This window comes from Siphateles boraxobius, unplaced genomic scaffold (assembly GCF_051911475.1).
Source record: "Siphateles boraxobius isolate OS27281-9 unplaced genomic scaffold, OSU_SipBor_1 26, whole genome shotgun sequence".
NCBI classification, from domain to species: Eukaryota; Metazoa; Chordata; class Actinopteri; order Cypriniformes; family Leuciscidae; genus Siphateles; species Siphateles boraxobius.
In genome coordinates, this window is record NW_027508876.1 from 19,089,416 (window position 1) to 19,109,570 (window position 20,155).

At 37.9% G+C, this 20,155-nt stretch overlaps 2 protein-coding genes across 4 annotated transcripts; one reads left to right on the forward strand and one right to left on the reverse strand.

Moving 5' to 3' along the window:
- Positions 1-424: 424 nt before the first annotated feature.
- rnf6 (ring finger protein (C3H2C3 type) 6) lies at positions 425-7,342 on the reverse strand. Of its 2 annotated transcripts, none has more exons than XM_077244675.1 (4): positions 7,245-7,342; positions 5,710-5,865; positions 5,333-5,446; positions 425-4,335 (listed from the first exon to the last, which is right to left on the reverse strand). In XM_077244675.1, exons 2-4 carry the CDS (start codon positions 5,849-5,851, stop codon positions 2,501-2,503), a joined length of 2,091 nt encoding a protein of 696 aa, XP_077100790.1. In that variant the 5' UTR covers positions 5,852-5,865; positions 7,245-7,342; the 3' UTR covers positions 425-2,500. The 2 variants fall into 2 exon arrangements, with proteins under 2 accessions (XP_077100790.1, XP_077100791.1); XM_077244676.1 differs by lacking the exon at positions 7,245-7,342 and adding an exon at positions 6,646-6,774.
- An 853-nt stretch (positions 7,343-8,195) lies between these two features.
- Positions 8,196-20,097, forward strand: cdk8 (cyclin dependent kinase 8). Of its 2 annotated transcripts, none has more exons than XM_077244678.1 (13): positions 8,196-8,678; positions 13,591-13,666; positions 14,653-14,763; positions 14,861-15,001; positions 16,225-16,282; positions 16,383-16,514; positions 16,595-16,738; positions 16,954-17,023; positions 17,114-17,186; positions 17,425-17,522; positions 17,645-17,723; positions 17,874-18,035; positions 18,948-20,097. In XM_077244678.1, the coding sequence occupies exons 1-13, from the start codon at positions 8,551-8,553 to the stop codon at positions 19,071-19,073; spliced, it is 1,398 nt and encodes a 465-aa protein (XP_077100793.1). In that variant the 5' UTR covers positions 8,196-8,550; the 3' UTR covers positions 19,074-20,097. The 2 variants fall into 2 exon arrangements, with proteins under 2 accessions (XP_077100793.1, XP_077100792.1); XM_077244677.1 differs by having other exon boundaries at positions 8,244-8,678; positions 17,645-17,732.
- The last annotated feature ends 58 nt before the right edge of the window (positions 20,098-20,155 follow it).

A 20,155-nucleotide genomic window follows, 5' to 3' on the forward strand; every position in this document is an offset into this window, starting at 1 on the left:
TATTCCTGAGATGGCAAAGCTGATTTTCATCAGAAAAGTAAACCAAATGAAATACTCTAAAGTTGAATATTAATATAAACGAGACTGTTGAAGAAAATTAAAATTGTTGTTTAAAAATAAAATACCCAGTAATTGAATGAGACTTACAGACCAGGAGCTGATTAATATTTTGGTGGAAACAGTGACATATTTCAGGATTACTTTTTTTTTTTTTGAGAGTAGAAAGCTCAAAAGAACAGCATTAATTTGAAATAGAAATCTTTTGCAACATTATGAAAGTCTTTGCTGTCACTTTTGATCAATTGAAATCATTCTTTTCTGAAAAAGAATATTACTTAAAACAAAAACAAAAAAACCTTTGTGACCCCAAACTTTTGAGTGGAAATATACTGTTTAAAAAAAAAGGATGTCTATCATTCCATTGTTAGGGAGCAGAGAAGAAAAAAATGAATGTGTTTTATTTTATTACATAGTAACAGAATACATATTCTTCTGTTTCAGCATCACATTATAACATAATACATAGTCATAGCGCAATGATGTCCATTTTTCATCATTAAATATCTAAACTTCATGGCCAAAGATCCCCCACTCGCAGCTACACATCAGCTCAAAAACCATTCTGTTCCATTCAGCAATATACACACACATTTGCTACACACATACTTGCAATTCACTCTTCTTATATAACACGCATCCTCACAACATACAGACAAAATAAAGGGATATTTTAGTATACAAGAAAACAATAACATCGAGGACAGGTTTCGAATAACAGATTCTGTCATTGTTTTAATCGAGATCCTGAAACATAAGGAGACATCTATTGTACATTGAGGAAAAGTGTACCTTGGAAAGACGCAAGATACCACTACATTCATGATCTTTCATTCAGAAGTCCTACTTCACGCTCGGCCTCACATGGGGAACGAGCAACACTGCATGAAGGGTACAAAATGGTGACTCAGAGCAAACAGGGCTTTCAGACAAGGCCATAAGTGAAACCATTGTATGCTTAAATACTGAGGGAAGGTAAACAGGGCACAACGTGTCTGCAATACGGAGCATGTGATGATAAGAACTATAGAAATAGCTAAACGTGTGGGTAAAAGTAGGAAAACAACAAAAACACAGGTATGTTATAATATAATATTGAACCACCATTCAATATCTTTCATTGCCTCCTTGTACCATTGAATCACCCTGGACGAAGTCTGGCCTGTGACAGGCTCGAATGTACTGCCTTAATAGTGCAGCGGCTGACAAGTGCTTTCAAGTGATAATCAATTACAGCTTTCATTTAAATATTGTGAACTATCTGCATGGTGTTGACAGGGTTTATACTCAGGTACAAATCAAGCATGCACTTACCAGCTCATACAATATCATATAATCTGATCGGCTCTCCAAAACTGTTGTTCAAATGCAAATGGCTTGTTCTCATTAGAAATATAATGACACTCAAAGCATATTCAGTCCATTGGGAAAATAATGACCACGCTTAAAAAATTGGGTTCTGTAGTGTTTATGGAGATGTGCATTGCCATTTCCCGTAATATAAAGATGCAGATGCAGCTATTGGAATTTCAGTGACAAATTCATCTATGACCAGATGCATCATTCATATCCCATAATTATTATTTTCGACCTCATTAAAAAAAAAAAAATCACACTAAAAACCTGCTTTGATTGAAAACGCATTTAAAAGTACACTGCCCAACATTAGGGAGCATTTACATGGAGGACTCATAGAGCTTCAAAACCGGAGGATTTCTCAGCAAGCGCTTAAAAGTAAAGGTTCCTTTTGAAAATGCAAATGAAACAGCATATGGTTCTTTCTACAATATGTCTTACTGTTAAAACCGAAAACACAGACATTCATATATTTACATGTCCTTAAAGAGAGGTTTATCCATTTTTTGAAGCCGCCAAACTTAAAATTTGAGACAGAATTATAGTGCAGTCACATCACATGTAGCGAAATTTCATGGGCAAAAAAATGTCCATTGTAAATAGTGTAGAGATGTATGAAGCACCACTCACACAGAAGTCACTTTCAAACCAAGCAGCTTTCTGTTGGTCAACGTAGTAAATGTGTGACCAAGTTGAATCGGTTGAGACATCCGATAAGCAATCTTTTAGTTTCACCCTCACGAAATTGGATTTCGCCCATGAAAATTTGCTGAACATTGGTAAACGTGAATGCACCTGTAGCTGAAGCTAATATTCCTAACTCCATTTGAGTTAGTCACGCCGTCTGTTAATGTCCACAAAGCAAATGGAGAATGGAAGAAGAGGAAGAAATGAAAAAAAGGAGTCTAAAAAAATAAAGCTTTGTTAAATCTCTGCATTATATTCTTTTTCTGCTTTTGGTTCTACCTTTAGCTTGAATAAAATGGATCTCAGAGAATGAAAACATTGAAGCACTATGTACAGGTTCCACCGAAGGTGGAAGAAAAGTCACTCGTTCAGTCCATTGATTGATAGCTACAGCCTGACATCATTCCTGATGGCTGGACAGAATAGGCTGCCTGCAGATGGGACAGGTGTTGTTTTCGGATAGCCAGCGATCGATGCAGTGGATGTGGAACTCGTGGGCACAGGGCAAGCGGCGCAGCTTGTTGCCCTGAGCGTACTCGTTGATGCAAACGCTGCAAGCGCGACCCTGCTCACCCTCCATGTTGACCTGACCGTAAGTGCGTGTGACCAAATTGTCGATCTGTTCTTTGGTGAGACCCCGTGGGTGCTCCTCGTCTTCGTCTTCATTTAGAAGGAAAAAGTGCGCCAGCCTTAGGATGGGCAATGTGCCGTTTTCCACCAGATTGTTAGTGTCCCTGCTGCTAGGTCGTCCCTCCGGCCCAGTCCTGCTCACGCGCACTTGTCCTTCCTCCTCACCCTCCACTAAACCTTCTTGTGCCGATTCCACTCCGTCGTGGGCCGCACCGCCCTCTGCGTTACCGACGCGGTATGCCTGGGCTCCGGCAGCAGGAGCGGAGTCCTGGTTGGGTGCCGCAGTTTCTGAGTCCGCTTCCGTCTCCATGAGGGAGCTAAGCTCACCGAAGCCGGTCATGATCTGACGCAGGATAGATCGCAGTGCCATGGAGCTGGGCTCGCCGAGGCCTGTTTCGGAAATGCGGCGCAGCGGGATGCGTATAGTGCTGACATAAGTGCGGATTCCCGCGCGCTCCGAGCGTGAGATGGTACGGCGGAAGCCGCCGCTGTCGCTCTCGAAGGTGACCGTGTTCTCAGCGGCCCGAGCACGAGAGCGAGTGCGGCTGGCAATGCTGTCTCTGTCCCGGTTCTCACCTGGCCTGATGCGCCGAACCTGGAGGTCCAGCATGATTGTGGGGTGGCGACGCACACCTCCAGCACCTGACACAGGAGTCTCCCCCTCTTCCTCACCTGCCTCCGGAGGATCTGTAGGAGCAGCCGGCTCTGTGGCGGCCTCTCCCATCTCCATAGCAACAGCCGTACTTCCAGTGGACTCCGCTGGGGCAGCGGTGCTGCTATGGGTAAGGCTAACGCTGGAGGCTGGGTTTCTGTCCAGGGGGGACCGGCTACGTCTCGAAGAGCGAGACAAAGCCCCACCTGCTCCAGCCGCCCGGCGCATGCGGCCACGTGAACGAGTCCTGCTGTTTCGTGTCTCACGGGGAGCTGGTGCCACCTGGGGGCTGGTCTGAGGCAAAGAGGTGGGGCAGTCCAGGCCTTCATTTCCATTCTGCCCCTCCTCTGTGTTATCCGAGGAGGTTGTGACCTGTATTTGACCCCTTACGGTACTATCATCCTGCTCTTCTGACTGAAAAGCGAGTGGGGCCTGTGGAGGCGGAGAGCTTGGCAAAGAAGGCAAGTTCCTCCTCAAAACTGTGGGAGGAGCCTGTGAGGTCAGAGGCGGCGTTACAGACGGAGCCGTGCTACTGCGAGTGCGGCGCACCGCAGCCCTCCTTCCCAGGGTGGGCCTGGCCATAGAGTACGGCGTGGGGTTTTGAAGTGAGTAAGGTGCAGACCTTGAGGGGTTGTAAGGGGTCGTGGGTGCAGAGGCAGATGACACTGGGGGAGGGGGAGGAGGAGGAGGGGGAGGGGGAGGAGGCGGCGGCATAGGGAGTTCAGTCGGGTCAGGGGTGTCGCTGTGTTCTCCAGGCTCGGGTTGCTCGTGGTTGATGTTGATCTCAAGACTGAAGCGGAACTCGCCGCTGTTGGGGTTGGTGCGGCTGACGGCCCGCCAAGTTTGGTTTCCACTCTGCCCGCTACGTGTGGCATTTCCTGTCCGCCGAAATGTGTTCAACCACTCTAGCAGAGAGTCTCCATTAGACGTCTCAGCACCTGGCTCGACTGGACCTGGAAAAGAAAGATTATATTATAAATGTCATATCAATATTGATGAATAAAAGGGTAATTAATAAAACATTTCACATTAATTCGGTTTGTTTTTACTTGCAAAACCTAATTTGATTCCTTGATATTTTAAAATTCACAGATGTATCACAATTCCGAATCAATAAAAAAAAATCTACATTTTAATTCTGATTAATTCTGATTATTAAAAAGCATTCAGAGAACAAAACATTACAAATAAGTGTTGTAAAATTTTTACAGCCAAGGACAAAAAAAATATATAAGTTTTTTTTTATTATAAATTAATAAGTTTGTTTGGCAAGGATGCATGAAATTGTTTAAAAGTGACAGTTATAATGATACAGATATTTTTTACATCAAATAAATATTGTTTAAGTTTCTATAAAAATATTAAGCAGTTAAACTTAATAATAATAAATGTTTCTTGAGCATCAAATCAGCATGTTAGAATGATTTCTGAATGATAATGTGACACTGAAGAATGAAGTAATGGCAGATTCAGCGTTGCCATCAGGAATAAAAAATATTGTAAAATAGAAAAACAGTTCTTGTAAATTGTAATAATATTTTACAATATAACTGTTTAAAAAGTATTTTTGATCAAAACAAATGGTAAACAAAAAAGAAAACAAAAAACTTTTAATGTATATTTACACAAGAATCACAATCGTGGACTGACAACAACAGTTTATGTTAACTCTGTCTGACGTTACATTTATGCCGGCTTCATTCTATTTCTATTGGTGGGTTAGATCAAATGTTTTAGTATGGCTGTATAATGCTATATATCTTCACAACCCAAAGATTTGTGCCCCTACACTGTTGCTAAAAATGCAGATGTATCCTGAATTGTTTTGTAATTTGCATTGTGACTCTGCCTTTGAGGCATTTCTTTTAAACAAAAAAAGCTGATTATTCAAATTAAAATGATTAGTACAGCTGAGCAACAGAATTCAAAAGCATTATTCCGCGTCCTCACCGCTACTGCCCTCGGCCTCACTGCTCTGTGGGCGGGGTTCAGGGCGTGGCTGAGATGACACTCGCTCCTTCGCACCATCCAGACGCTGCCTCAGCTCCTCTGCTGTGACTTCACCTGTAACCAAACAAAGACACACCTTATTGAAGTTTCATATCTATTGTTCATCTGAGTAAAGGGCTAAGTTTAGGAATTTCCTCATGCTTTGAATTTTTATTTTTCAGGGTAAGGGTAAGAAACTTTGTACATAAATAAAATGTTTAAATCTAAATATAACAATGCAACAAAGACAAATCACTGAATATAAGACATGTTTATTGGACTATGTGCCATAAACAAGTTGCGCATCTTTCATACGGCCGGATTTGGTGTGTTCTTACCAGGTGTACCCAGAAGATTGCTGTCTCTCATTAGTCTGTACTCCTCCTCACTCAGTTCATTAATGAAGTGATAGTATGCCTCCTCCCGCCGAAGCCGCTCCGCTTGACGATGACGTTCGTCTCGGCCGCCGGGAGGGTCCATCACCACAGAAACCGCTGCTCACAGATATGGCAATGACAAAAAAAAGGAATCACAATTACTCTTAAATAGATACTTATTCTGCCTGGTTATGGCTTTATCTCTTCGTAGTTCCACGGTGTAGTTTACATTTGCAAAAATGTTTTTATAAATGTCAACCTAATATAAAGTAGATTATGCATAACCTGTTCATGGACTTTATTATTAACATTAATATCTATGTTTATAAGGAAAAGTGTAAAATCTTTGGTCCTTTAACTGGTCACCATTTATTTAAGTGTTTCCGTTTTAATCACATTTGATTAATCTATTTTTTAAGTGTACAATGCCATGTAGTGTCTCAATATAAATCCATTTAAGCTCCATGCATAATGATTCTAAACAAACAAGCAAATTAGCAAAAAGCTGATTTCGATAGAGAATAGTATTATGAATATAGATAGGCATATCACTTAAAGTGTCTCATGTCAACTACTCATCTTCAATAAAAAATAAAAAGACAGCAATATAAATGCATCATTATAGACCCTGCTAATTATCAGTTTACCCTAATGAAATCGTGGTCAATAATAATGTAGAAGCTAGCTCCATATAAAATTCCATGATACTGAAACAGCAAGAAAATGTATTTTCAAAATATCGCTAGATTTATATAAAGAGAACCTGAGACATAAACTTCTCTGTCTAAAACAGCCACCATTAAGAGTCAGCACGACAAAATGAACGCCTCAGAAAGGCAATCCGTATAAATCCTTTCTGTGGAAGCAAAACAGCTCTGACACATGTTGAAAACACACCGAGGGCCACGTGACGTTGACAACAGTGTCAAATCAATTCATATGAATAACATCCCAGTAATTTCAAACAATCTTGCTGCTCTGTAATAATACAGTAGGCCACAGACAACACCGCAGAACAAGCCAAGCACCAAAACTGACGCTGTCAGCCTCACAACCAATCAGCGTACGAAAAGCGATGACTGACAGCCAGACTGCCCACTCAGCATCGCTCAGAGGAGGGACATGACAAAGAAAAAGTCGGGCTCCATGTCAGCTAGCAACCTATCCCAGAGACAATAAAAAGCCTAGGCTAGCACTCTACACAGGGTGAAATTCATATCCGAATTTTATCATTGAACTGTCACCATCGTCCGTCATCGGGCAAACGCAAATCATGCGGCAGAGCGAGCTGTCATTTTAAATGCGCAACACCTTTGATGGTGTCGACAGATTGCTGACAGGCTAACTGTGGGCCAATGAAAGGTTTAGATCATTATTTTGACAACATAAGGAAAAATGTCAATGACGCAAGAATGTAACAAAATATGTCATATAGTAACACTTTCCAGAATGAGAATAAAATAAAAAAACGAAGCTAGTAATATATGTGTAAGTACCTGAAACAGCAGCTGTAATATGGACGAGTTCTCTTTCCTCTCCGCTCTGATTACAATGTAGTCAAGATGGGACCAACGGAGCTACACAAACAACTGCCCGGACAACTACCATGCGCGCAAAACCAGTTCCCACAATAATACAGCCATAACACTATAATAATAACTATAATAATACCATTTGTTTAGGAAAAAAAATGGTTGAAAATTTTAATTCAATCCTTAAAGTAGCTGAAAAAAAGGAATATCCCAAAAATATTCTCTAAAATTAGAATCAATGCAATATACAGTACATTGACTAATCCTCCTGTAAAGTTTTTATATATATATATATATATATATATATATATATATATATATATATATATATATACATATGGGTGTATATAATACATATATGTGTATATATATATATATATATATATATATATATATATGTATGTATATGTGTGTGTGTATATATATATATATATATATATATATATATATATATATATATATATATATATTATATATACATATATATATGTATATGATAATGCAGTTTGTTATCAAAGGTTTTAAAAAATAAATCACAATAACAGTGGGAGAATGGTTTACATCTTTGACATATTTATCTATCTGAACAACAGCAAATATACCATACAAAATAACTTTATAGTGCAGTGTTTTATATGAATGTAAATGCAAATTATTGTTAATAAATATAATATTGATAGTTAAAATAATATTTGTTATTTTGTTTTATTATACTCTTATATTGCTCTATCTAATATTTATTGTTTGTATAATTTAACCAGATATACTTTGTATAAGTGTTGTTAATTATATATTGTTAATTAACATTCATCTATGTGTTTTATCTTAATTCTAAAGTGTACGCATGAAAAACAGAAAAACAAAGGCGCCCTTTAATAAAGAGTTAAAATCCACGTGGTGCGCCACAAAGCCCTCGCCGTCTGTGTGTGGTTGGTAGCGACATTCACGACGTTTTGCGACATTGCCGTACGTGGACCCTCAACTCTCCCGGGTGAGATACCGGCTGAGCGGCGCAGTTGCACAGAAATATCAAAGAAAGCGACTGGTAGTCCAATAACACTCTGCACTTTTCCTCAGATCAAAATCACACGTGGTTCATACGTCGTTTCAGCTCCCTGTAATCGCGCGCGGTAGATGTGGACTCTTTAGTTGAGCTGAAAGCGACGCGAGGGAAGGCAACTAATTGTCTAAACGGGGCTTCAAGTAAGTTGCCTCCCCAGCGGCGCTTTAAAGGGAAGCCACAGCCCGGATCCTCAGAATAACGGTGAAAATGGACTATGACTTCAAAGTGAAGCTCACCGGGGAAAGAGAACGAGTCGAGGATCTCTTTGAGTACGAGGGATGTAAAGTTGGACGGGGGACATATGGCCATGTGTACAAAGCAAAGAGGAAAGATGGGTGAGTTTGCAGGATGGACTTGTGCAGCGATATGAGGCCTGCGCTCCCGTCGCGTTCTGCTCTCAGAAACCAAAACAGACCGTGTTATCCGCACTCGGCCCCGTGTTTTAGAGAGATAGCTGTCTTGTCTTCAAAGAGAGTATGATATTCAAAGCTCACAGTTTCAGCGGAGGCTTATTTCGAGGGGATTGTGAATGTACGTCAGCAGGCAGGAGTGTTGTTGTGATTGACGAGCTTATGTAGTTATGATGGGCGCAGGTGCATTTGATGCAGATTTGGATTTGCAATAGCATGTGTTGCTTTTTCCTTAGTGATGAGAAAAAGTATATTTACCTCCAATAAAAACTACACTTTGCCAACGGCATGTTTATACAGCTGATCCAAAAGACACAATGTTGCATAAAATCAGCTCTAAACCATGCAGCTCTAGTATCAAAAGAGCCTCAGATTCTGTTTCACATTCTATGTGAATAAAATGCAGCATCATAGCTTGTTTACTCTGTCATGGCAGAGAATTCTACTGAATAGTTTACTATTTATTTATAATATCATGTTTCTATATTCATAATGTTATATTTAAAGCAATTCCATTTATTTCATAATTCATAACACCCATAACATCTTTTTTTTCTGCCATCGTTTCTTTGCGGAAATATGTAATCCCATACAGAGTGAGTATCCAGCCTTCCTCATACTTGTGATGTAATTTGTCGCCTCAGCTGTGTAAATATGTCTTTCAATTTCATGTCGACACCTGAATCCATTGCTGATTTGATAGACATCACTTTTGAGATATTATTATGGAGATCAGGGTTCACTGAACTTTTTTTGTTAGCTCTTTCAGGTGTCTGCAGGGTTTCTACTTCTCTTTTGCTGCTCAATTGAAGTATTTCTGCATTTGCACAGGTTGCGTCAGTGACTTTGGTGTCTTTAACAGTTTAATGAAGCAGATGTCAATGATTATGAAAGGTTACAGCGTTGACAATCCTTTCTTCATATTGGTTTGTGTCAACAAAGCCCTTCCAAGACAAAAAGGCCAGTGTGTATATAATAAAGCACCTCTTATTCTGTAAAATAAGACTTGAGTAGTGATGTATAAATCAATTAATTAATTCCTGCTTACAGAAAAGGATAGGCATTGAATATACCCTTGCAAGACAGATGGGAAAAGGGAAAACCGGAGGGTGTTGAAATTCTTTTGCTCTCAATGTTTTTGCCAACTTGCTGATAGGAATAGGTTATGCAAAACTAGCTCACACCTGACACAAAAAACACTAGGATTTTTCTGTGCTCTTCATTCTAAGCAAGACCAATGATTCTCTTTAAAGTTCCAACACAATAATCAAAGAGCTGGAAATAACAGTATGACAAGTGTAACCTTTCTAAGATAATATTATTATTTTTGTTTTCAAAAATTTGTCAAGTAACTTATCATGCTTTCTAACAGACTGCATCACACCGATGCTAGTCTTGATTTAATTCCAATAATTTTCATGATGCGAAAAATGCCAGTAATAAAAATGGAATTTTACTGCATAACGTGTAGTGTCACAGAAAATACATGAATAAATCAGTGATGTGAACTTAATCAAATCGAGATATGGATTAGTCTCTGTGGATATTAAACCACTGAAAAGACTCTTCTGCATCTGTCTGAATTTCGTCTGCTATACTGAGGTAGGCTACATGATGTGACACTTGTAGTGTTTTCAGGACATGAACGCATGAACTTCATCTCCAGAGCTGCTCTCAGAGTCACTACACTAGCGTTTCACCATTTCATTTGATACAATTATCATCAGATACTCAAAAGTCTACACTATAACCGGCCAAGAATTTGATTTAACTTGTCTTGAAGAAACTGACAATATGAGAAATATGTTATTGTTGTACAGTAGAATGTACTTCTCAAAGTAATACAGTTTATAAAAACATTGGTTTTAAAGAATATCACACAATGTTTTTCCCATGTTTGAATTTAGACTGTAAACCTCTGATGTACAGTGCTTTGTTTGCCAAAAAAATTAAAGGAATTGTTCAAATCTAATATTACATTTTAAAATATGAATTAAATTGTTATATTTGTATCAATTATTTAATTACCACTGTTTTTGTAATAAATTTGTACTAAATCATAAAACAGAATCTAGAGAGCTTAAAACAGACAACACAGAATCTCTAAAACCACAAAATACATATAGCATAACAATTATTAAATTGGTAATATTTTATAAATTAGATATTCTTTTTAATTATTAGCATTTAAACTATTACAACAGAATCTAGAAAAATTCTAACTGAAAACAATTTAGGGAAAAAAATAAAAATAATTTATAATAGGCTTGGGCGGTATCCAAATTTTGATACCGTCAAACCTCCTCTCTATTTTACCGGGGTATACGGTATTACCGCGACTAATTAAAATTATGACATAAGGCTCAGACAGCGTCACCAAACTGTTGGCTTGTGCCTACACCGTTCAGAAACTGAATACCAGATCGGGCAAAAAAAAAATAAAATAAAGGCCAACCCGTGCACGTTGTGTCTGATCCCGGCTGACGGCATTAAATGTAATTATGAGCCGGAGCCCTATTTAGAATCGACTATTTTTAATACGTGGGCCGTTATAATATTGTGGCGCCAAATAATTTTTTAACCCAGGTGCTGAGGGGGTGTAGATATAAATACTGTTTATAAATGAGCAAAAATGGGACACTTAATAATATTTAATTATTTTAATTATGACAATTAAAGTATTCATTTTATTAATTAATTTAAATTAAATTAGAAAGCAACAAGCAAGAAATGCATTTGTAAATCCGGTGACACGCGTCCATTGATTTTTATTAATACAACTTTTCTGTCAGTGCTGCAAAGATTAAGTTGACGATCGCCATCTCCTAGCATATATAGAGAGAAATGCAAATCATGGATTACATAATCAGAAGTTATAGGCTAGGCTTTTTCTTTTCGTTTTGAATTGTTTCGTTTAAAGAAATTGACGATTGATATCTCCGTAGTGAACGCGCGTATAGAGAGAAATGCACATCATGGATTAATCAGAGAGTATGCTGCCTATATTTCTTTTCCTTTTGAATTGTTTCGTTTAAAGAAATTGACGAATCGCCATCTCCATAGTGAACGATAGAGAGAAATGCACATCATGGATTAAATAATCAGAGAGTAGGCTATCCTATTTCTTTTCGTTTTGAATAGTTTCGTTTAATGAATTTGATGATCGCCATTTCCGTATGAAGGCGCATAGAGAGACATGTACATCATGGATTACATAATCAGCGAGTGGCCTAATTCTTTTCGTTTTGAATTTTTTCGTTTAATAAATTTCAAGCTTTATTTAGATATAGGCTTATCTGTCATGTCTGTGAGACATACACTGAGTTTCGGTTAATTTATGATGAGATTTCAATGCAAGTGACCGCGGCGCGCCAGCGCACGATCATGTCTTGATTATGTTGTCTGCTATATTTGATTCTTATTTATTAAATCCAGGCAATTGGTTGATAAAAAAATTATTAAAATTAAGATACAATTTATACAAAACGAAATTCACTTTAAAGAAAGGCCTTTTACAAAATGAAACTTAATTAAGTGGTCAATGTCTGACTCCCGATGCATCCCATCTTACTCGTGCTGTTCAGTTTTCATTATCAACGTAAAAAAACAAAACATTATAATATTTTAACAAATATAAACTAATGCGCTTATTTAATGAACTCGGGGCAAAATGCATCCTCGCAGCAGTGAGTGGGTGGTTGTTTCGGAGATGCGACATTAGGTTAGAGGTGTCTCCATCTCTCGCGGTCACCTTTTTTATTGCAACATTTACAAATTGCCTCGTCAGTATTTACCGCCTCTCCCTTCTCTCTCTCTCTCTCTCTCTCTTTCTCCTCCACACTGTCACTTGATGACAACTACATAAGCATTTTTAGGCATTGAATAAATTATATTTATATATAAGTGCCGGTAATGACGGTATTGAAACTGATACCGTTGCTATTTTAAGACCCCGCGGTATACGATATTACCGTAATACCGCCCAAGATTAATTTATAACTACTATTTCATATGGAACTAAATTTCTAATTCCAGTTGAATTGAAACCATGGTTTACTCTTGGAACGAAATAATAAATCCATGATTTAAAGAGTTTTCCATTTACTGAATAGAAATTAGAGCTGCAACGTCAAGAAATGGAAAAAAAGACTTAAAAAGCCTATTCTACATTTACTTTTACTGGTGTTTTTTTGCTAGGAAAACCTGACTGAGAATAACACAATGTCTGAAGGACATCACTGGTGATATTGAGGCATATAAAATAGCATTCCTCCAATTTTTTTTATTGCATTTAGTGCTATCACAAGAGATTTAATTTAGTGCAAAGCACAACAATATTTTGTTCACACCAGTTGCAAACTATGTTGGCGGAGGAAGAATGGATCTGCTGATGAGTTAAGTTGGTTCTGAAGTGCCGGTGTTTAAGTGAGACGCGTCAGACACTCAAAGCTGGGCTATTAAAGTCCAGACTGCCTGGCGGCCAGAGTCTCACTTGAAGGTCCAAAGTGTTTAAAAATGTTTTTGTTCACCATAGAAGCTGGTTGTTCCAGACTGGTTTACAGCTAATTTGTTCTCCAGAAACTGGACAGGGTGTTGTGAGATTTTATTGGCTGTTTTTTTTTTTTTTCAACATTACCTTCTATGTCTCACATTAGCCACCAGGAGACTTAACAAGGGTGTGCTAATATTGAAAGAGTTAAAATCTTGCTAACTTCTCCATGGTCTTTCCCAGTGTATTCTTTTTTCTCTAAATGGGGGTTTAATATCTGTCGGTAAAGATTTAGGGAAATTTAATGCACTGAAAAGTAATTGCGATTGCTGGTATGTCTATTTGCAGGAAGGATGATAAAGATTATGCTCTGAAGCAGATTGAAGGCACAGGGATCTCTATGTCCGCCTGCAGAGAGATAGCAGTAAGTACATCAAGCTTTAAATGTGTTCCTGTCAAGAGGATCTTCTTCAAGTCGCTATGGCTCATGCCATCTAGGTGGAATATGTTCCTACAAATACATTTGCAGCATGTGAATATTTTGTGAATAGCTCTATGAATTTGTAAGTGCAATATAAGTGCTCTTTAGAGATGTAATGTGTATTTTTTCGATGTTAGAATGCGTACTCATATTTTCTCAATGCAGTAAAGGACAATTCACTCAGAAATTAAAACTGTCATTATTGGTTCACTCTCATGTTGTTTTAAACCCGATGGTTTTCGATATAATGAAAGTGAATAAGAACAAGGGCTGTCAAGTTCCAAAATAATGAAAAAGACACCATTATAATATCATATAAGTGGTCCATACAAATGATCATATGCTAAAATCATGTGACAACTTTGTGTGAGAAACAGGCTGAAAATGAATCTCTCCTTGACGTGCTGTAACTGTAACTAGTTTTGTCAGATAAATGAACGAATCATTCTTTTGTGTCTGCTCTTATCAATGAATCAGGTGATCCAGTTCACAAAACTAAATAATTGGTTTGCAACTGATCCATTTCTTGAGTTCAACTATTAACTGTCAAGGTGAAGATTATTTGTAGCTTTTAGAAAACAATTTTTTTGCACATATGTTTTCATAAGATTTGAAATATTGCACATGGGTCATATGGACCACTTTTATGATGCCTTAAGCCCCCATTCACTATTGCCTGGAAAAGATCGACAAGCACTTTATTCAAAGTTTCTCCTTTTGCGTTCCTTGGTCATACAGGTTTGGAACAACATGAGGATGAATAAACGATGACAGAATCTTTATTTTTGACCAAACTATGGTTTTAACAAGCATACTTCAGGCTGAAGTGTTTTTGTGTACTTTGGGTTACTTTCTGTGGGGCCTCTGTAGATGTCGGTCTCAGCATGTGTGCCTGACTGTGTGTGTTCGTTCTTGTTTGCTCCCTGCAGCTGCTGCGTGAACTGAAGCACCCTAATGTGATCTCACTGCAGAAGGTTTTCCTGTCACATGCAGACCGCAAAGTGTGGCTTCTCTTTGACTACGCTGAACATGACCTCTGGGTAACGCACCATCAGGCACTCATATGCATTATGCACACACACAGAGAAATGTTTATATACAGTACATATCTTGTTGATGGTCTATGTGTCTTTGTAGCACATCATCAAGTTCCACAGAGCCTCCAAGGCCAATAAGAAGCCTCTTCAGCTGCCCCGTGGGATGGTAAAGTCGTTGCTTTACCAGATCCTGGACGGCATCCACTATTTGCACGCCAACTGGGTCCTGCACAGAGACCTGGTGAGGTTCTCTGTGTGTTCATTTGAATAGTTAATGTTCAGGTCATTTGCCATGTTTATCATTCTTTTGTGGTCATCTTGGTTAAAAGTAGTAGTTGTGTGTGAGTTGAATGTTCTGACACTAGGCTGATTATTAGAAATCCCAAATTAGAAATGGCAGCATTTATGTAAGATTGTTTACAAATATTTCCTTGTCAAAACAAATACAAGGACGGAACTTAAAAGACTTTTTTTTTTTAAACAAAAAAAAGGCAATTGAAATAAAACTGAAATAAAATAAAATATAAATATTAAATGAGCTTAAAACACTCGAAATTTAGAAATGTTGTTTTGACAATAAATAAGTTTAAGACGTACTAAAACAAAACTAAAAAATAAATTAAAACTAAATAAAAATATTTTTATATATATATATATATATATATATATATATATATATATATTTAAAATGACGAAAGCACATAGCAAAATTACTAAAACTTAAGATTATGAAAATAAAGACTAAAATAAAATCTAAATTTTAAATGAAAAGCTTAAAAAAAATTTTTTTAGAAATGTTGCTTTGGCAATAACTAAGTTTAAGATGTACTAAAATTACTAAAACTAAACTAAAAAATATATTCACCTAAATAGAAATATTACACGTTCTTTTTTACTGAGAAAAATATCACAAATGAAATACCATAAAATCCCTTACAAAAAATCACATGAAACATTACAAAAGCACATAACAAACTTACTAATACTTAAGATAAAATGAAAATATGAAAATAAAGGCTTGTTCAAAATAAAAATGCTTATAACAATATATAAATAATACTAAAATAACACTGTTTCTATAATAATGAATGATGAATTATAAATAAATGTAAAGCAATTATTGCAAAAGGTGTGTTAATGAAACCAAACTTCATTTAGTTTTAGTATTTTTAAATGGATCATGTTCTGAATAAGAACCAGTTTTTGGTTCCAAACCTAATCACATCCGTTTTAACATCACAACCCAAACTTGGTATGGTTGTCACAAAAACGCAGGGAATCTTGACCCTAATAAAAATATTGAAAAATACCGTTTCATGGCCATAAAGAATTATGCATGGTAAGTTTTCAAAATTCCTACCATTTGCAAACAAATTAATTTTGGACCCTGGTTACAGCATCACTTACCACACTCAAATGAGAGAGGAAGTGTTACAGCTCTGACCTTTGACTCTTTCACCACAGAAACCTGCAAACATATTGGTAATGGGAGAAGGTCCTGAAAGAGGACGTGTGAAGATAGGTATGACATCAGCTCTTTTGACAAAAAGGAGAGATGTATTTATCTAAATGTGTTGATGCACACTCATAAGCATTTTTTAACCTCCTTCCATCATGTGCAGCTGATATGGGTTTTGCACGGCTCTTCAACTCACCACTGAAGCCTTTAGCAGATCTGGACCCTGTAGTTGTTACGTTCTGGTACAGAGCACCAGAGCTGCTGCTGGGAGCCAGACATTACACCAAAGCCATCGGTGAGATGCTAGTTTATGAGCATCTTGCAAATGCTCATTTTAAAAAGTGTGTTTTAGATGACTTTCTCTCTACTTTACAGATATATGGGCGATTGGCTGTATCTTCGCTGAGCTTTTGACCTCAGAGCCGATCTTCCACTGTCGACAGGAGGACATCAAGACCAGTAATCCCTACCATCACGATCAGCTGGACCGGATCTTTAATGTCATGGGCTTTCCTGCAGGTATGCAACATCCACTTTTCATTCAAATCTAGACGATTCAGGGGTCATAACGGGTCTTTTTAATGAATCAAAGCTCATTTTCTCTTGCAGAAACAGAAATAGAAGTAAAAAATCATGTCATTTTTGTTGTTCAAATATTTAAATTTGCAGTTACAGTTCAGTTAAGGTTGATGGTTAACAATGCTTCTTTGTGCGTAATCTAATTTTCCTCTCAGACAAAGACTGGGAGGACATTAAGAAGATGCCGGAACACTCTACGTTGATGAAAGACTTCAGGAGGAATACGTTAGTTTGATTTCATCTTCAAAATGTTATTAGTAAGGTGTTTCATTTACTAGTGTTTGATTTTGATGGTGTTTGTCCCTCTTGCTGTAGATACACTAACTGCAGCCTTATAAAGTATATGGAGAAACATAAAGTCAAACCTGACAGCAAAGCATTCCACTTGGTAAGTGGGCGAAAAGAATTGCAGGTCTCATACTGTATGGTCATTTTATATACTTTAATTAGGGGTCATTTAAATGACATGATAACTTTTTATGAGTTTTGTCAACGGGGATCGTTTTTGACAATGTTGTTGTCTGTACGCGAAAAACTTTGTCGTTTTTAGTTCATCGTTGTCATGTAAACACCCTTATTTGTTTATTTTTAATTTGTTTAAAATTTCAACACCTGCACTCCCTCAGCTGCAAAAGCTGCTTACTATGGACCCAATCCGCAGAATCACATCTGAGCAGGCCATGCAAGACCCGTACTTCCTGGAGGAGCCTTTACCCACGTCTGAGTGAGTGATGCGAAGCGTAAAATCAGCCATCTGTCTATGACATGAGCAATTTTGATTTGGATTTCTGTATGTTTAATGTATGTATGTGCTCTTCTTACATAACTTAAAATCTTTTTGTTTAGTGTCTTTGCTGGATGCCAGATTCCTTATCCCAAACGGGAATTCCTGACGGAAGAGGAGCCGGAAGACAAGGCAGATAAAGTAAGAAATGTGTGTTTTCCGTTTTTTTGACTCTTTGTTGTGTATCTGTGTTCATTTTAATATTTATTACAGCTATTTAAAAAAATATGCATTTGAATTTGATCATGTCCCCTGACTCTCTTTCTCTTTCTCTTTGTCTCCCACATGCAGAAAAACCAGCAGCAGCAACAGCAGGGGAACAACCACACCAATGGGGCGGGGCACACAGGTAACCCTGACAACAGCCACGCACAAGGCCCGCCTCTGAAGAAGGTGAGAGTGGTTCCGCCCACTACTACCTCAAGTGGCCTGATCATGACCTCAGATTACCAGGTAACGCATGATAAGAAAAACCTTTATCTTATTTTATTAAAACAGGACAGTTTAATAAGTGTGTGTGTACGTGCACACACACACACACATATCTCTCCCAACTAATGCTGAGTAAACTATACAGGGACCCTCTCATTTGGTACATTACAATGATATTAGAGGTTAAAATGAACAACAGAGCCCTAAATATTATATTTAGCTACTATTTATTTTCAGCTATAAGAATTACACTCAAATGAAAACTTAAATGTTTGTATAAAACTCAGTTGCACATAAGGTATTTAACAAACAAACTATGAACACTGGACAACTTTCCTGAGATAAATGCAGTCAAGTGACACATTGTTTTATTGACATCTAATGTTAATCTTCTTCAGCAGCAAATCAGCATATTAGAATGATTTCTGAAGGATCATGTGACACTGAAGACTGGAGTAATGATGCTGAAAAATCAGCTTTGCCATCACAGGAATAAATTACATTTTAAAATAAGAAGAGATATTTTAAATTGTAATTATATTTCACAATATTAGTGTGGTTTTTTTATTTTAATGTATTTTTGATAAAAAAAATGCAGCCTTGGAGAGCATGAGAGACAACAATGTGCAGCTGATATCTGTAATTTAGGCATATTTCCATGTAGATTTATTCATTTAGCACATACTTTTATCCAGAGCAACATAAGTGATGAAGTGCCTATTCACAATGCCTTTCTCTAGCATCTCATTTTGTTCCTCTTTAGTTGCGATAGCCTCTCAGTCCATTTTCCTCCACACTGCAGACACGCAGTGAGATCCTGAGAGTTTCCATTTTGAACACTAAGAACCATTAGCATGCAAGCATTCGTGTCTTGGGTGCTTGTTGCTGCATATATTTGAAAACAAAGACCGTCGCTTTTCTTCTGTGTTCCAGCGCTCCAATCCACATGCTGCCTACCAGAACCCAGGACCAAGCACATCATTGCCCCAAAGCAGCATGGGATACTCCTCTACCTCCCAGCAGCCTCCACAGTACTCACACCAGACCCACCGCTATTGAGTCATACCATGCCCCCTCCCCACCCCCCTTCGCAGTGCCCGATAGGGAGAATGTACTTAGGGAGGCGGGTGTGGATCTGAGCTGAAGCGCCCTCTTACCCCAATGGGCGCTTTGCAGTGCAGCATTTCCATAGAGACACCACAGGAACAATAACTGTATACGTAACAACAACTCTCACCGTATCATACAGCCAACATTATACTCCACTTACAAAAGGAGAAAAAAAAAATTAAATGCATAAACTTTAAGTGAAAACATGAAAAAATCTGATGAAAAACAGATATTTGTTCCATTGGTGATAGTCTTTGCTGCAAGTCTGTGATACTTCACATGAAAAAGAAAAAAAAGCAACAAACATTCTCAATATGTGGTACTGAACAGCTGCACTATGTAGTGAGACTGGTTTGGAGTGAGGTGGGGATCCACCATACCACCCAATCTCTTTAGCCCTCACTTTGAAAATCTGTTGGCCTCTCCAATACTTAAAGCTGCTATGTGACTGCCAGCAAAGACAGAATGACGTTTGTCAGTCTGTCTGTCTCTTCGTCTGCCCTTATACACTCACACTCGCACACTCTCACACATAAGGAATACTCAAGCACTCACTCTTTTAGCCCATTGTTGGGGACCGAATTCTCTGTGCTGGAGCTGCTGACTGAAGCATAATGAGAACCTCTAGTGCCCCCTGCTGGATCATACTGGTAGAAGATACAACAATCTTGATTTTAGTAGTTAATAATTTAATGTTTTGGTTTTATGTTAGGAGAGGTCAGCAACTTCCATTTTGCTGTCACACCGGCTGTTATGCGGATGCGACAGATCGGCCTTAGAATTTAATGACAAAAGTGTGTGGACAGCAGATTGAACATGCATTGTACTGTATTGTAATTAAATATTTTACATGAAACAAATATCCTGACAATAAAAACGGAAGCATTTAAAAAAAAATGAAAGAAGTGGAAAAGCTGTTGTGTGAATGTTTGTGTACATTTCCAGTGGCAATAAAACACAGGCAATGCTTTAATTTTTGATTCTTTTAAAATAATTTTGAGCATTTTAGTTAGGAATTATGGCTGGGTTAT

What these genes read in the sequence shown, in the direction of transcription:
- cdk8 (XM_077244677.1), top strand. Translation starts at nt 8,551, where the DNA reads ATGGACTATGACTTCAAAGTGAAGCTCACCGGGGAAAGAGAACGAGTC. An exon ending in CCGCCTGCAGAGAGATAGCA is followed by an intron (nt 13,667 to 14,652) that starts GTAAGTACATCA and finishes TGCTCCCTGCAG; the next exon opens with CTGCTGCGTGAACTGAAGCA. An exon ending in AAAGACTTCAGGAGGAATAC is followed by an intron (nt 17,024 to 17,113) that starts GTTAGTTTGATT and finishes CTCTTGCTGTAG; the next exon opens with ATACACTAACTGCAGCCTTA.
- rnf6 (XM_077244675.1), bottom strand. Translation starts at nt 5,851, where the DNA reads ATGGACCCTCCCGGCGGCCGAGACGAACGTCATCGTCAAGCGGAGCGG. An exon ending in CAATCTTCTGGGTACACCTG is followed by an intron (nt 5,447 to 5,709) that starts GTAAGAACACAC and finishes GTTTGGTTACAG; the next exon opens with GTGAAGTCACAGCAGAGGAG. An exon ending in TGAGGCCGAGGGCAGTAGCG is followed by an intron (nt 4,336 to 5,332) that starts GTGAGGACGCGG and finishes TTTCTTTTCCAG; the next exon opens with GTCCAGTCGAGCCAGGTGCT.